Source organism: Dipodomys merriami, unplaced genomic scaffold (assembly GCF_024711535.1).
Source record: "Dipodomys merriami isolate MVZ:Mamm:240054 unplaced genomic scaffold, mDipMer1.0.p SCAF_17, whole genome shotgun sequence".
Lineage (NCBI taxonomy): Eukaryota > Metazoa > Chordata > Mammalia > Rodentia > Heteromyidae > Dipodomys > Dipodomys merriami.
The window spans coordinates 151,245-165,000 of record NW_027203048.1 but is presented as its reverse complement, the minus strand read 5'-3'; the positions used below and the strand labels follow the sequence as shown (position 1 = coordinate 165,000).

The following is a 13,756-nucleotide window of genomic DNA, read 5'->3' as shown; positions in this document are numbered from 1 at the left end:
AAAACCAGAAGAGGCACTGTAGCTCAAATGGTAGAGGGTTTGCCTTGAGCTGAAGAGCTGAGGGAAAGCGCTCAGGCCCAGAGTTCAAGCCCCACTACCTACAAAAAAAAAAAAAAAAAAAAAAAGAATACAAGTAACACATGATGCATTGTTAACAATACTGTGCAAATAGCTGCTGTTAGGGTAAAAAATGTCTTATCACTGATCTAGATAAAGAGCAAAGAATTCTCAAGCTATTTTTTTTTCTTTTTTACTTCTCCACTTTTCTATTTCAAAAAGAATGACGTTATTAGAATTCATGGTGAGTAGTAAAAACAGAACCAGGTGTCTGTGTAGTAGTACCAGGTTTTTCAGTATAAAAAAGAGTGAAGAAAATCTGAGGCCTGACAATGAACAAGGTGGTGATATTGTCAAGTGCTGCGGTGGAACTCGAAGCCCATGGCTGTGCAGGCCAGAAGGCTAAGTGTGGTCATGGTGACCTGACACAGCAGCCTGGTGTGCAGAGGGGCTGTCCTCGCTCTAAATTGAGGCTCTCCATTTTTCAAACTCTACTTCCAAATGCAGTTGTTGGAATGGGTCAGACAGAGGCCAGCTCTCTCTTCGCTCACTTTCTGTTATGTCCCAAATGCGCATGTAGTTGTTGTCTCTGCAATATTTTTCTTGCACATAACAATTACAAACTATGCTCTGGCCATTTTGTCCTTTCTGAAAAGAGCCAGAGCAGGCAAAAAAAATCAGGAGGGGAAGAAATAACACCAGCCAGTTTTCTTTTCCTAGCACTTCATTATTAAGAGATCAACCAAAATCTCCCCCCCCCCATCCCCCAATCTTTCCCTGATGACTGCTCAAGTTCACTGCCACTCAGCAGTCACACGAGGGACCTCTGAATGGGCCGGGCCAAATGGATGAGCTCCATTTTGCTTCCATGACTGTAGCCTTGGGCTTTCTCAGCCTAGACTAGAAACAGCAAGCTTTTGGAGAACAGACAGCCTGCCTGCCCTTCCCTGCTGCCTCTGACAGGGTGTTAGGCCTCTAGGAAGGAGTGACTTGAAGGTTGTCACAGCCGGAGAGGTGAGTGAGAGGATTCGCCTGCTGTCATTGACAGACCCAGCTCTTTTCTCCAGCTGAAAGGATCTGTCACGCCCTTCTGTGGAGTCTCGTGGGGCCCCCAAAGGGAGGGCCATAAGTAATCAACAGAATGAAAAAGTTGTCCCAGCCTTGCAAAGAGACTCAAGTCAGCAGAGAAAGAATTACCGTGCAGTGTGTGGCCTCCGCCTTCTGTCTGTAGACCTTAACAAACATTTGCCTGTAGCATCCCAGAACGTACACCGTGCTCTCCTGGAGGCTTGGGAAGAAGGGCGCCTTATTTTTAAGGATAAACCAAAATCACAGCATGGAAGTAACCCGGATATCCTCTTGATTGTGTGCATTTATTGAGTGTGCATTCATGCATGCACACGCATGTAGAGTGAAACAATGCAGCCCCCAGAGTGATTCATTCATCCTTATCCCACAAATCTTGGGGTGCTCTGGCCAGGTGACCAGCCATGCTGAGCATGGGAGAGCAGGGGTGAATGAAGACCACACTGCCACCCCAACAGAGCTCATGTGTAGGGTGGAAGTGAGTAAACAGGAAGCACAAATTTCTAGTCCACTCCGCCACACACGTTCATATGTGAGGTTAGAATGAATGGAATTCACCTAGTGAATGAGGTTAGAAGGAACGGATTCATCCTGTAATGAGACCTAGCATGCGGGGGTCCGAGCTCACCCCTGGGATGCGGGGCAGAAGCTGTGTGGGGTTATGCTGTGTGTTGGCTAGGAGTGAAGAGAAGCGGAGGGAGATGGATGGAGAGCGCTCCCGGGCAGCCCCGCAGGGTGTGGTGGGAGCTCCTGTGGTCCGTGGCAGGAAAGCCTGTCTGACTGCCACGTGGCCTCCAAAACCACCAAACCCCAGAGCCAAAAGTGAGAGTGTGTTATGTGGACAAGTGACAGGATGCAAGGCCAGGGAGAAGGACGGAGAGTGTGCAGAGAGTTGGTGCCAGTGCCCCCTCTCTTGTGATTCGCCGTATAGACAGATCTTTATCGTGAACTTGACTGCTTTCAGAATTGTGGCTGAGTTTACTAATGTCCCTTTATTCAGCCATTTCACCACCATCAGCTCTGCTGGATACTGAGCTAGGAAGGCAATAAAGCCCCTGTGCCTCAGGACCGGCAGGCAGTTCACCGTAGCATAGCGCACCGAGGCGTGGGTCTGAGCATGGAGGAAGGAGAATGAGTGTGGCCAAGGGAGCTGGAGAAAATGTCTCCAGGAAGGTGGCATGGAGGCTGACATGAGGGTTGGGCTTGGGCAGCCCCTAGGTTGTGAGGTAGACAGGCATCGTTGCCAGGGGCAATAACTTCTTTTTGGTTTTGGGTATTTTTGTTTTTCCTGCATTACTGGCCGGTGTTCTGCATCAAGCTACACCTTCAGCCCTTTTGTCTTTAGAGCTATTTTTGATCTAGAGTCTTCCTTTTTGCCCATTCTGGCTTGGACTGCATTCACACAGTAGCTGGCCTGTCAAACACATGCCAACACACCCAGCTGTGTTTTTTCCTTTTCTGTTGAGATATTTCTTCTTTTCTATTGAGCCTTTATGCCACATCTGGCTTAGAACCTCCCATCTGAACTTCCTAGATAGCTCCAACGACAGCCGTATGCCACGGTATCCAGCTGTTGGTTGAGATGGGTGTCTCATGAGCACAGTGCCTGGGCTAGCCTCAAACTGCAATCTGCCCAGGCTCCACCACCCGAGTAGCTAGGGCGGAAGGTGTGAGCCACAGGGCAGCAGCATAGTGGGCTGACTGTAACTGGCAGTACTCCTTCAGCTAGCACACACAATTAACCCTCTCTTCTCCATCACGTCCTTGTCAGAGATCACGCAGGAAGAACACATTTGTGTACAGCTTTATGATATGGTTGGTCTGACACATCAGATTTGAATTTCTTACAATCAAAATGATTAAACATGGGCTGGGTGCCGGTGACTCATACCTGTCATCCTAGCCACACAGGAGGCTGAGATCTGAGGATCAAGGTTCAAAGCCAGTCCAGGCAGGAACTCTTATCTCCAGTTAGACTCTTATCTCCAGAAAACTGGAAGTGGCACTGTGGCTCAAGTGGTAGAGCGCTAGCCTTGAGCTGAAGAGCTCAGGGACAGTGCCCAGGCCCAGAGTTCAGGCCCCATGACCAACCAAAAAATAAATTACTAAACATGACACTAAGAGGAACCTGGCACAAGCTGTTCCGTGACAGCCGCAGTAAATGAACATTGCCGAAATGCGATCTGCATAGACTTGATTTCCTCACCAAAAAGAAAAGATGATAATACAACATAAAGCAGAAAAGCTGTCAACTTCGAAAGTCATGGAAACCATATGTCAACTAAGAGGATGAGACCAGGGAGGAAGACAGCACAGACAGTGAGCAGCACAAAGGGAACTCGGTGCTGAGCTTCCTAAAGGATTAAGCGAGAGCGATTTAACCCCTACTGTTGATTGTCTGACTTACTCAGGGGATCGTGGAACTTGCTCTTTTTCCCATAGAGTAGAAAAAAAGACTTTCCCATTCGGAACATGTTTTCCTGTGGATCTGCACTTGAGAAAGAACTGGGGCTGAAGAATATAGACCATGAGGAAAGGCCAGCGAGGTGGATGGAGAATGTGGTTGCCAAGAGCACAGTTTTGGAAGTCACCACTGCCCTAAATTCTGCTTCTGGCTCCGAGACCCACTGACTACATAGTATTAAAGTTCTTGCACTTCATTTCTACCTGAGTAAAACTGAGAAGTAAAAGTACCCGTTTCATGGTTGGATGAGGAGCTCAGGGTCATAACCTTCCCATCGTATAGTTTCTGGCTCACCTTGCATGGTAAGGAAGCCAAGGCCTGGCCCTCCTTATGCTGAAAGGAAGCCATGTCTGCTGCCCATGTCTGTTTCCTCACATGCACACATCTTCTGAGTACTTTGTGGAGCAAGTGTTGTCAAAACAGACACAAGTAGGCATGATGCCCACGTCCAGCGGGCTACGTGTAACGGCCAGTTAGAGCACAGTCAATCTGATGGCAAACCTTGCTCACATTTTTCCTTCTTATTTCTTGAAGGTGAACGATTCCAACTGTGACCAGGAACTTCTTTCCCTGCTCCTGGACGCCCGGCTGCTGGTGAAGTGCATCTCCACCCGCTTCTATCCGCATATCATTGACCACCTCTTGACCAGCATCCAGCAGGGGCGCTGGGATGTGGAGGAGCTGGCTCGACAGCTGCGGGGGGCCGGCCACGAGGCTGAAGCCGGGTCGCTGCTCCTGGCTGTGCGGGGGACTCACCGGGCCTTGAGAACTTTCAGCACTGCCCTCAGTGCAGCGCAGCACTGGGTGTGAGCGCTGGGTGTGAGGCCAGCAGGCCCTGCCCCTGAGCGACAGACCTTGTGCTGGAGCTGCAGGCTGGTCCCGTGGGGAGCAGGAGGCAGTTCCAACAAGTTTCAAATAAAGCCGTATGGAAACAATGAGCCCCTGCCTGCTTGGAAGCGTTGTGTTTTTTCCTTCTTATATGGACTGGTTAATATGCCCTCCTGTTCACTGACTCTTTTTCAACCTTCTTTTCCGGATAGGATACTACTAACAAGAGTACCAAAAGCTGCAGGTCAGATAATTGGGCTGTGTGTGAGAAAGTGCCAGGGTTGCCTATAGCTGGGTCAGGTGTTGTAGGATGGAAGAAGGGATGCTCACGTTGGTTCTCTGGGTTAGGACAAAGTATTCTACCTCCCCAGAATAAGGTTGTAATATTCATCCCAAGAATTTCATCGATAGTCGAGTGCCAGTGGCTCACACCTGTAATCCTAGCTACTCAGGAGGCTGAGATCTGAGGATCGCAGTTCAAAGGCAGCCTGGGCAGGAAAATCCATGAGACTCTCACATCCAATAAACTACTCACAAAACCGGAAGTGGCACTGTGGCTCAAGTGATAGAGCACTCGCTCTATCACTGGGAGCTGAGGGACAGCTCCCAGGCAGGACCAACAACAACAACAAAAGAATTGCATAGATAGTATGTGAGGCTCTGTCAAATGCATAGAAGGCACCTACGAAATAGTAATCCTCGTGTTACAGTCTCTGACAGGCTGTGGCCGGTACCAGCCACAAAGGTTGCTACAGGGTTAGGGCCTCACACTTGGTCAGCATCAACATGATCAGGTTGGAACATTTGCATCCTTTGTCAAACCACAGAAGGGATGTTCGATACTTTCTGCCATGCAGCAACCTGCACTTGAGGACTGAGGCTCAGACTGGATGTCCCAGAGGTAGCGTTCCTAGGTCTCACCAATCCAAGCCATGCCACAGCCTAGGAAGCAGACGGGACCTCCTCACCAACGTGGCGGCTGTTGCCATCAGAGGCAGCCCTCTAGACGCAGGCACAGAGATAATTACCACAGATAATTACGGTAAATACGCTATCATTGGAAAAGGCAACCCCTGCAGTTTCCTTATTGGTACTTCAAAGCCAGCAGGCTGAACATAACATGGCTTCCTGTGGTCTCTGCCATAGGATGTGGACCATGCTACATGATTTTTCTCTGCCGTATAGTACTTTAGGGCAGAAGAGTCTCCCACTGAGGCCATACACCTGTCTGGCTCTACCATGTGTCTAAGAATACCATCTCTTTGCATGGCAATCCACACTACTGCTATTGACTTCTCATTTCTGCCCCTCTTGATACACCACAGAGTCCTCTGATAAGAAAGATTTAGTCATCTTTGGAGGAGACTAACTGCATAAACTCACACCCTTAAGTTTAACTTTTTATCTATCCCAAGACTGAGTTCCTGCCTAGCCCTTCAATAGCACTTGAATTTGAGGATGACTTGGGTTCAAGCCTCTGAAATACTTCAGAGAAAAGCGAAGTGTGTCTTTCTCCCAAACAAGGGCACAGCTGTCCAACCAGACCCAAACATGCTTCCAGGAGCTCTGGTGGCCCTAGCCATATGCCACGACATTGGCCAAGTCTGCTGCGTTCTCCAACCTTGCAGCTGCCCTCCATTATTTCAAGGACTCAAGTTCTTATCATCAGAACCCAAATGTTTAACCAAGGTTTAAGTCGCCCTTACGGGGGAAAAAGAGAACAAAAAGCAAAGGAATCACTCCAGCTTTCTACCAGTTGCATAAATGCTTCAAACTACTGTATTGGTTTTTATGTTGTCATTTGGAATGTCAACCATATGTTGTCTTTCTTGTCAGAGAAATCCTTTCATCATTTATTCCAAGTATTTCTCTTTGAAAGCAAAGCAGAATAAGTCAGGGCAGCTGTGACCCTCTGGCTTCCTCTGATTCTTCAGTGAGGCTTCCTGGGGAATGGGCCAAGAGCAAGCCAGAGTTGGGGGGCACGGGGGTGGGGGAGGGTTACCTTTGGGATCACGAGCACTGGTATGAATACTGAGACCCTTTGGGTGGACCACTCATCTCTGGGCCTTGGTTTCTATATTTTACTAATTAGTAATAAATAATTTGCCCAAAGACAAAGACAGCAGGGAATAGGAAAGTGAGGCAAACTCAGGGAATTGTGGCCCTTGGCCACAGCGCTGTGTTCACGTGAGCTCTGAGAAAGCATGTGGGACTCCTGGCTGGGCAACCTGGGTGAATTTTTGTATGGCATATGAGTAACACACTTTTCTATGTGTTCAGAACTGATAGTGAGATGACAGCATTGTGATGGTAATTTATGGCAAGAGGGAACCCTGAAATGTTGACTGACTCTTCTCAGCTTCCTGCTGGTGGCTCAATGGGGTAGGAACACTTTATCTTCTCTCTGACCAGAAGCTGTGACACAAGTCAGGTTGGGACTCCATGAATCTGAAGAAGTCCACCAGCTCCAGTCCTCTTTCCATGGCCCTCAGCAATGCTGAAACTAGGTTTGTTTGTTTTTTTAATTTAATTTTATTGTAAAGATGCTGTACAGAGGGGTCACAGTTACATGAGTAAAGTAATGAGTACATTTCTTGTTGAGAATTTTTACTCCCTCCTTTGTTGTTCTCCCACTATCCCTTCCCTCCCTCACCTCCCTTACTCCTCCACCCCCTCCCCCAAGTTGTAAAGTTCATTTCCAATACAATGTCATGTGAGTATCATTGTTGTAATGGGTCATCCTGTGTCCTTGCTTCAGCATTTTGTTATTCCCCTTCCCCTCCCCAAATTGGACAAATGTATATGCAAGATGCAGTGTACCAATAGCAAGTACAGTGAAACAGGAGATATATATATATATACCATAGGGGGAAGAACATACACAGGAAACAAAACAATCACATTGTTGCTGAAAGAAGAGACCCAATGGTATGCAGTGACAAGTCAAGGCTAGGCACTGGTTTCTCATGTCTTTAAACCTTACTACTTAGGAGGCTGAGATGTAAGGATCACATTTAGAAACCAGGCCAGGCAGGAAAGTCTGTGAGACTCCTTTATCCAGTTAATCGCCAAAAGTGAGAAGTGGAGCTGTGGCTCAAGCGGTAGAGTACAAGACTTGAGTGAAAACGCTGAGGAATAGTGCCTCGGCCCTGGATTCAAGCTCCAGTACCTGCACAAAATGAAATGTGAAGCTCTGAGGCTTATAAGCTATAGCTACATTTAAATCTGGAGTTGGGGTTCTTTTTGGATCAATTGAATCAGTTCCCTGAATGTGACTTGGAGTTCAGGGCATGTTCAATTTTTCTTTCACCTTGAAAACTGGGTCTTATCCTTTTGGAACGAGAACTCATTATGATAATTGTAGCAGGAGAGCTTTCAAAAGCAAGCTTGCTCTATTTTTTGGAGTGAGCTGCATTTTTCTCTACTTAAAAGTCTGGAGCAGTAGCTCCATACTTTTCCATTTAGTTCCAACAGCTGAGGCCTCATCCTTAAAAACCCCACCCTCATTATAATTGGAAGATGGCTTGAACAGCAAGAACGAAGGAAAATGGACTCCAGCATGTTTACAAGCTGGAAGAAAAGGAGGCTGCTTTTCTTTTAAAGGAATGTAAAATGATTTATTGATCGTTCACCATTATTCACAACAAACTAAACAATATACAGTTGGGTAACATTCTTATTACCATAAAGTTGTTTTTCTGGCTTTTGTGGAACCCAGTACTGAAAAGATTGAGCCTACATGTAAGGAATGCGTTGAGGTAAAGGAGAAGCATGCAAGTCAATAATTATAAAATTTAGTTCATGTAGGCCAGCAGGTCCTAAATAGTTGAAATCTCTTACCAGCTGATTGACATTTTCAGGAGCCAAGTCTTTAGATATCTCATGATCCATGAGCTTTCAGTATACTAAAAGAAGGCTCACTGCAGAAACTTAGTGAAAGGAAATCAAAATTTGTAGTTTTCTTATCTGGGTGGGGGAAGTTGTTGGTAGGAATAAATTGGTTCCTTTTAAGAAATTTTGCAAGCTAGGCACTGGTGGCTCATGCCTGTAATCCTAGCTACCCAGGAGGCTGCTTGAGATCTGAGGACGATGGCTAAAAGCCAACCTGGGCAGAAAAGTCCACAAAACTTATCTCCAATTAACCATCAGAAAACCAGAAGTGGTGCTGTGGCCTTAAGCAAAAGAAGCTCAGGGACAGTTCCCAGGCCCTGCGTTCTGTGGCAGGAGGTAGGAGGACCTAAAATTTTCAGCTAGCCTGGCTAGCTTAACCTAGCATGGTCAAGGCTAGCCTGAGCTGCCAGTCTGCCTCAAAACAATGATAAATGACAAGAACCAAAACAAAGGCCAGGGATGCTACTCAGTGATATGTCATTTACCTATCATACACAAGGCCTGGGTCTGATGCCAGACACCTCTAAACAAGCAAAATCACCAAAACAAAAATGAACCTCTGTAAGTATTTTATGTTTACATACACACAAATAATTCAAGATGGCATTTCAATGTAGAAGTTAAAGACAAGTTGTTCTGATCAAGTAGTGACCAAAAAAATTGCCTGATATTTAAAAACATAAACCATTCCTGGATACAGAGGAAATATTCCATGATAGCAAATATTTATTTCTGAGAAAGGAAACAACTACAAAAAGCCTTTTAATATATTTGTTCAAAGTAACCATTGCTATTGAGGAAAAAAAATCTCAATACTCCCCCAGTACTACTTTTTCAAAACCAACATATCAAACTTGATTTTCATTAGAATGTAATTATTCTCACCATTAATTTAAAAGCTAAGACTCATAGTGTACACACACACACACACACACACACACACACACACACACACACACACACACACACACACACACACACACACACACACACACACACACACACACACACACACACACACACACACACACACACACACAGAGTAGAGGTATGAGATGGAAGGCTTGGTTTACTATTCTGATGAATCCAGAGTTTAGACTTGAGAGCTTTAGGGGTACAACCTGCTCACAGCTTTGCATCAAGAATCACATCCGGCTATCACTGGTGCAGTAGAAAGTAACGGCTCTAGTGGTGGCGTCAGAGTCCTGGAGCAGGCGTGTCTCTTCCCAGTGGCTATCAGTGGCAGATTTCTGACACCAGAGCCCCTGCCACAGATAGGTGGAGAAGGAAGTGGAAGGATGCATGCTGCAGACAATCCCAGCAGGCTCTGGGGTTGGTAGTTACCTGGATGCTTAATTAGAGAAGGGGAAGAGGATAGGTGGAACCCTCCCTGTGCTGTGGGTAATCCTCAGCCTGAATGAGGGAATGGTGGTATTTGGGAAAGCAGCCTTCTGGTCACTGAGTGGTGTGATTTAGGAAGGAGCACTGGACTGGAGTCAGGCTAAAACCAGCCAGGCTAGTTTATGACCTCAGGAACATTTATCCTTTTGTTCCTTGGCTGTCCTTCTGTCTGTTACCTGCCACCCCTCCCCATTGTGTGGCTCAAATTCATAGGAGACAGAGAGGTCAAGGATGTACCAAGGTGAGATGAGAGGGAAGGCAGAGAAGGGTGAATCTGGGCATTGATCATGTCTGCTATGGCTAGAGAGTAGACACCATGAAGTCCTAAGGTGCCGGCTCTGACCTTGTTCTTGTGCTGTTAATCTGTGTTTTGGCACTTGAATTGTCAGAGTCTCCACTCTGTCTGAGCAGGGTTGAGGCTAAGTGATCAGAATCCTGTCTTTTCTAGAAGACAGCCACTTAAGTTTGCAGACCAGGGGACAGTTGGACAGTGGACCATCCCTGTGTCTGAGAAAATGGGCTCTAGCAGCCACTGGGATGGGTGTGTCATGGAAATTCTACTAATTTCTATTTTAGGTGAAGGATTCAGTCTTCCATTGATGACATTCCCTTCCACATTAGTGGTGACTGACGTCTCGTGTAGCACTTCCTTAGCATTCCCCTCAATGCTAGTCCTCTGCCATTTGCTTGTAAATTTGCTCCTAACTTGTAATCCTAGACTCTTTCCTTAAACCAGAAGACTTTCTGTTTAACATAACAAAACATCAGTGTTATCAATCCAAAACAAAGAGATGCTCAAGACTTTCTATTTGATAATAACAAAAATAGTACATATTGAGTACCTATATGTGTTCAGTTAAGCCACAAGCTATCTCCAACCAGTAAAGTTGATAATCCTTCACCCTTGTATGTAAGAAAACCAGTTTATGGGCTGGGAAGGTGGCTCAGTGGTAGAGTGCTTGCCTTGCATGCATGGGGCCCTGGGTTTGATTCTTCAATGCCACATAAGCAGAAAAAGCTGGAAGTGGCTCTGTGGCTCAAGTGGTAGAGCGCTAGCCTTGAGCTGAAGAGCTGAGGGACAGCGCCCAGGCCCAGAGTTCAGGCCTCACGACCGACAAAAACACAAATCAAACAAAAAACCAGCTTAAAAGGGTTTATTAATTTCCCCAAGGGAGACCAGGATTTGAATTCTTGTCACTGTGACTCCAAAGGCCTTTCCTTACTCCTATGAAATTATAAGACAGTATGTATCTGTTTGGCTTAGTCTCTATATCTTTGGTTGCATGTCATTTATCATTTCTGATTTTGCATGTTAGAATTATCTCTCCCTGTTGGAAAAGGTTTGAACTCAGAGCCTTGCATTTGCTAAGCAGGTATTCTACTCTAGCTCTTTTTCCTCTCATTTTTCAGATCAGGTCTCATGTTTTGCTCAAGCCAGCCTGGACTGTGAGAGTCCTATTCACACTTCTTACATTATTGAGATGGCAGGGTTGTGTCATCATGCCCAGCATTTTTCTTGGCCTGAGATGAAGTCTTGTGAGTTTTTTTGCCCAGTTTGGATTTGAATCACAATCCTCCTGATCTCTGCCTCTTGTGCAGCTAGAATTGCAGGCATTAGCCATCTTTTTGTTTTTGACTGGGCAAACTGAGGTTTGTCATGGGTATTTGGGGGGGGTCAAAGGTCACCTTTAGTTTCTTGTAACCAGGGACATCAGAGTCTCATTTTCATCTATTCCTAACAGGCCGCATTTGCAGGTTTTAAAAGTTGTTGAAGGAAATTTCTTTTGTGACTTATCTAGACTTGTATAATTAGTCCCTGGCATCTGGTGTTTTTCCCACTGGGTGGGAGAGCACCTCCTTACATGGCTGATCACACAGTGAGCGATCTGCTGCAGGGAGGGATCCCCCACCTCCAGCCCTCTTCCAGATCAGAGGTGAGTGAGATTCTGCCAAACCCCACACTGCACCTTTGGACAATTTGCCCAGTGCTCAGGAGGGATGTGGTGCCAGGCTCAGAGCACGCTCCTTCGGCCTGTTCCTGTCTGCTCCTGTCCGCTCTAGAAGAGGTATGTTCTGTCCGTCCTTGGTTTACACGGGAGGAAGCTGTCCCACAGAGAGGCTTTCTCCCTGCCTGCCATTGCACCAGTGCGGGCAGTGCCAGCATGGGGTTCACGGCTGCACTCCATGGCACCCCCATCGCCTCACCTCTGAAGGGTGGAGGTGTAAGGGATGGGGGAGCAAAGGGATGGGACATCATGAGAGAAGGGGTGGGGGTGCCACAGTGCTAGGCCTTAGCAGGTGGGGGAGGGGATGTGAGGAAGGTGGGTCCTGACAAAGGCCAACTAAGCAAGGGCTGTAGAACGGGGTGATTCTTTACTCACAGCCAACCGCAGACGGGCAGGGCGCAGGGATCTCTCAAAAGACTGGCCAGGGACAGCGTCATGATGCTGTTTCCCAGCCATCTCTTACTGGGTTCACACCTGCTCCGGCAGTGGACCTTACCATGTCACACACCCCTGCATTCCAGACACAAAGCCATGGCTCAGCTGTCATTGATTGAGAAAAGACAGCCCCTTTACCACCTCTCCTGGTAAATGGCAGGCATGCTCTGGCTGGGTGTGCAGCACGGCAAGGGGATGGCTTCTGCCCCAAAAGAAGAAGGGGAGCCATCAAGGACATGGGGCTCTGCAGCTATTCAGATGACTGGCCAGGAGGCTGCACCAGCCCAGGGCAGGGCACCAAGTATAGACTCAGCAAGCCCTGATGTTTGCTGAGGGGCAGGAAGTAGGGAGGGAAAAGCAGGATTCCGAGGATAACTCAGCCCTGCCATTTACTGACCGTATCATCCGAGCTGCACTCCAGTGTGTGCTGACATCAGGAGACCTTTCCCACTGCCAGAATTGCTGAAGGGAAGGAAGAGCAGCCCCAACCCCGTGGCCTTGTCATTCCTTGCAGGAACACCTGCAGCAGTTGCCATGGCAACGCCCTGCTCTTCTAGCCAGCCTGACTGACAGTTAACTGTGGTGGGCGTGGTCAGCCTTGAGGACCAGAGTGCTGCAAAGAAGGGCGAATGCTGACACGTGGGGGCCTCCTGTGCTGTGGAGCCCTTCAACGATTGTTCCGGGCTCTCTGCTGGTGGGATGGTCTGGGAGGGTGGGAGACAGGGAGTGGGGTTCAGACAGCCCTCAGCTTTCCGTGGGCACTGTTCCCACAACCCTTTGGTGTGCAGAGAGACTAGGCTCAGAAATAGGAGAAGGGTTGTTCTTATTCCTGTTTGTAAATACACAGAACAGCTTCTGAGGTGCAGTTCTCAGCCTTGGATTTACAAAACAATCGCCCACATCTTAGAGGGCCAGAAGGGGAGGAGTCAAGGAACAAGTACAGGTCACACAGAGCTGGGAGCCTTGTCCCTGCCAATCCCTTCCTCTGATAATTACATTGCCTGCTCCTCTCCTCCCCAACTCCTGACAGGACCCCAGCTTATTCAAGTAATGCTTGCACGGCCAGCTCTTGTCTCTAGGGTAAAAGCTCATCCTGACGCAACTTTCTGTGAAGTATTCAAGTATTTGACTTCTGCTGGAAAAGGAAGGCTCCAGCCTTTATGTTCAATGTGGAGTTTGGTTCGCATCTCAGCACCATGTCATAGATAATGACTGTGTGGTCCGGTAAATGGTGGCCAAGCAAAGGGACCATGCTGTGATGATGGCTTTGAAGAGACCAGGGCTGTAAGGAGAAAGGGTCTGATCAGGCAGCATGCAGCTGCATTTCTGAAGCTTCTCTCCTGTCCCCTACTTCAGCTTCCTCCTACGTGCACTGTGGTTCTGCAATCTGCGTTCTACAGGCATGATGAGTGGCATGGAGTTACCTGGCGGGTCCCAGAGCCCATGCTGAAGAACACTGGGCATGGTCCTGGGAACTGTGGAGATGCATGCCATGCAGCTTTGCCCTCAGCTTACAGAAGTCTGGGGAGACACCCAGAAGGTCATTAGAAGAAAGTTCTTATACCAGGAATCCACTGCCCCTCCTCCC

At 47.5% G+C, this 13,756-nt stretch overlaps 1 protein-coding gene across 1 annotated transcript in view; it reads left to right on the top strand.

Moving 5' to 3' along the window:
- Positions 1 to 4,540, top strand: part of Nbas (NBAS subunit of NRZ tethering complex) — a 285,029-nt gene extending 280,489 nt beyond the window's left edge. Inside the window, exon 52 of the mRNA XM_070025017.1 lies at positions 4,142 to 4,540. Within this exon, the coding sequence (XP_069881118.1) occupies positions 4,142 to 4,417 (276 nt within the window). The 3' untranslated portion in view covers positions 4,418 to 4,540. The remainder of the gene's footprint in view (positions 1 to 4,141) is intronic.
- The last annotated feature ends 9,216 nt before the right edge of the window (positions 4,541 to 13,756 follow it).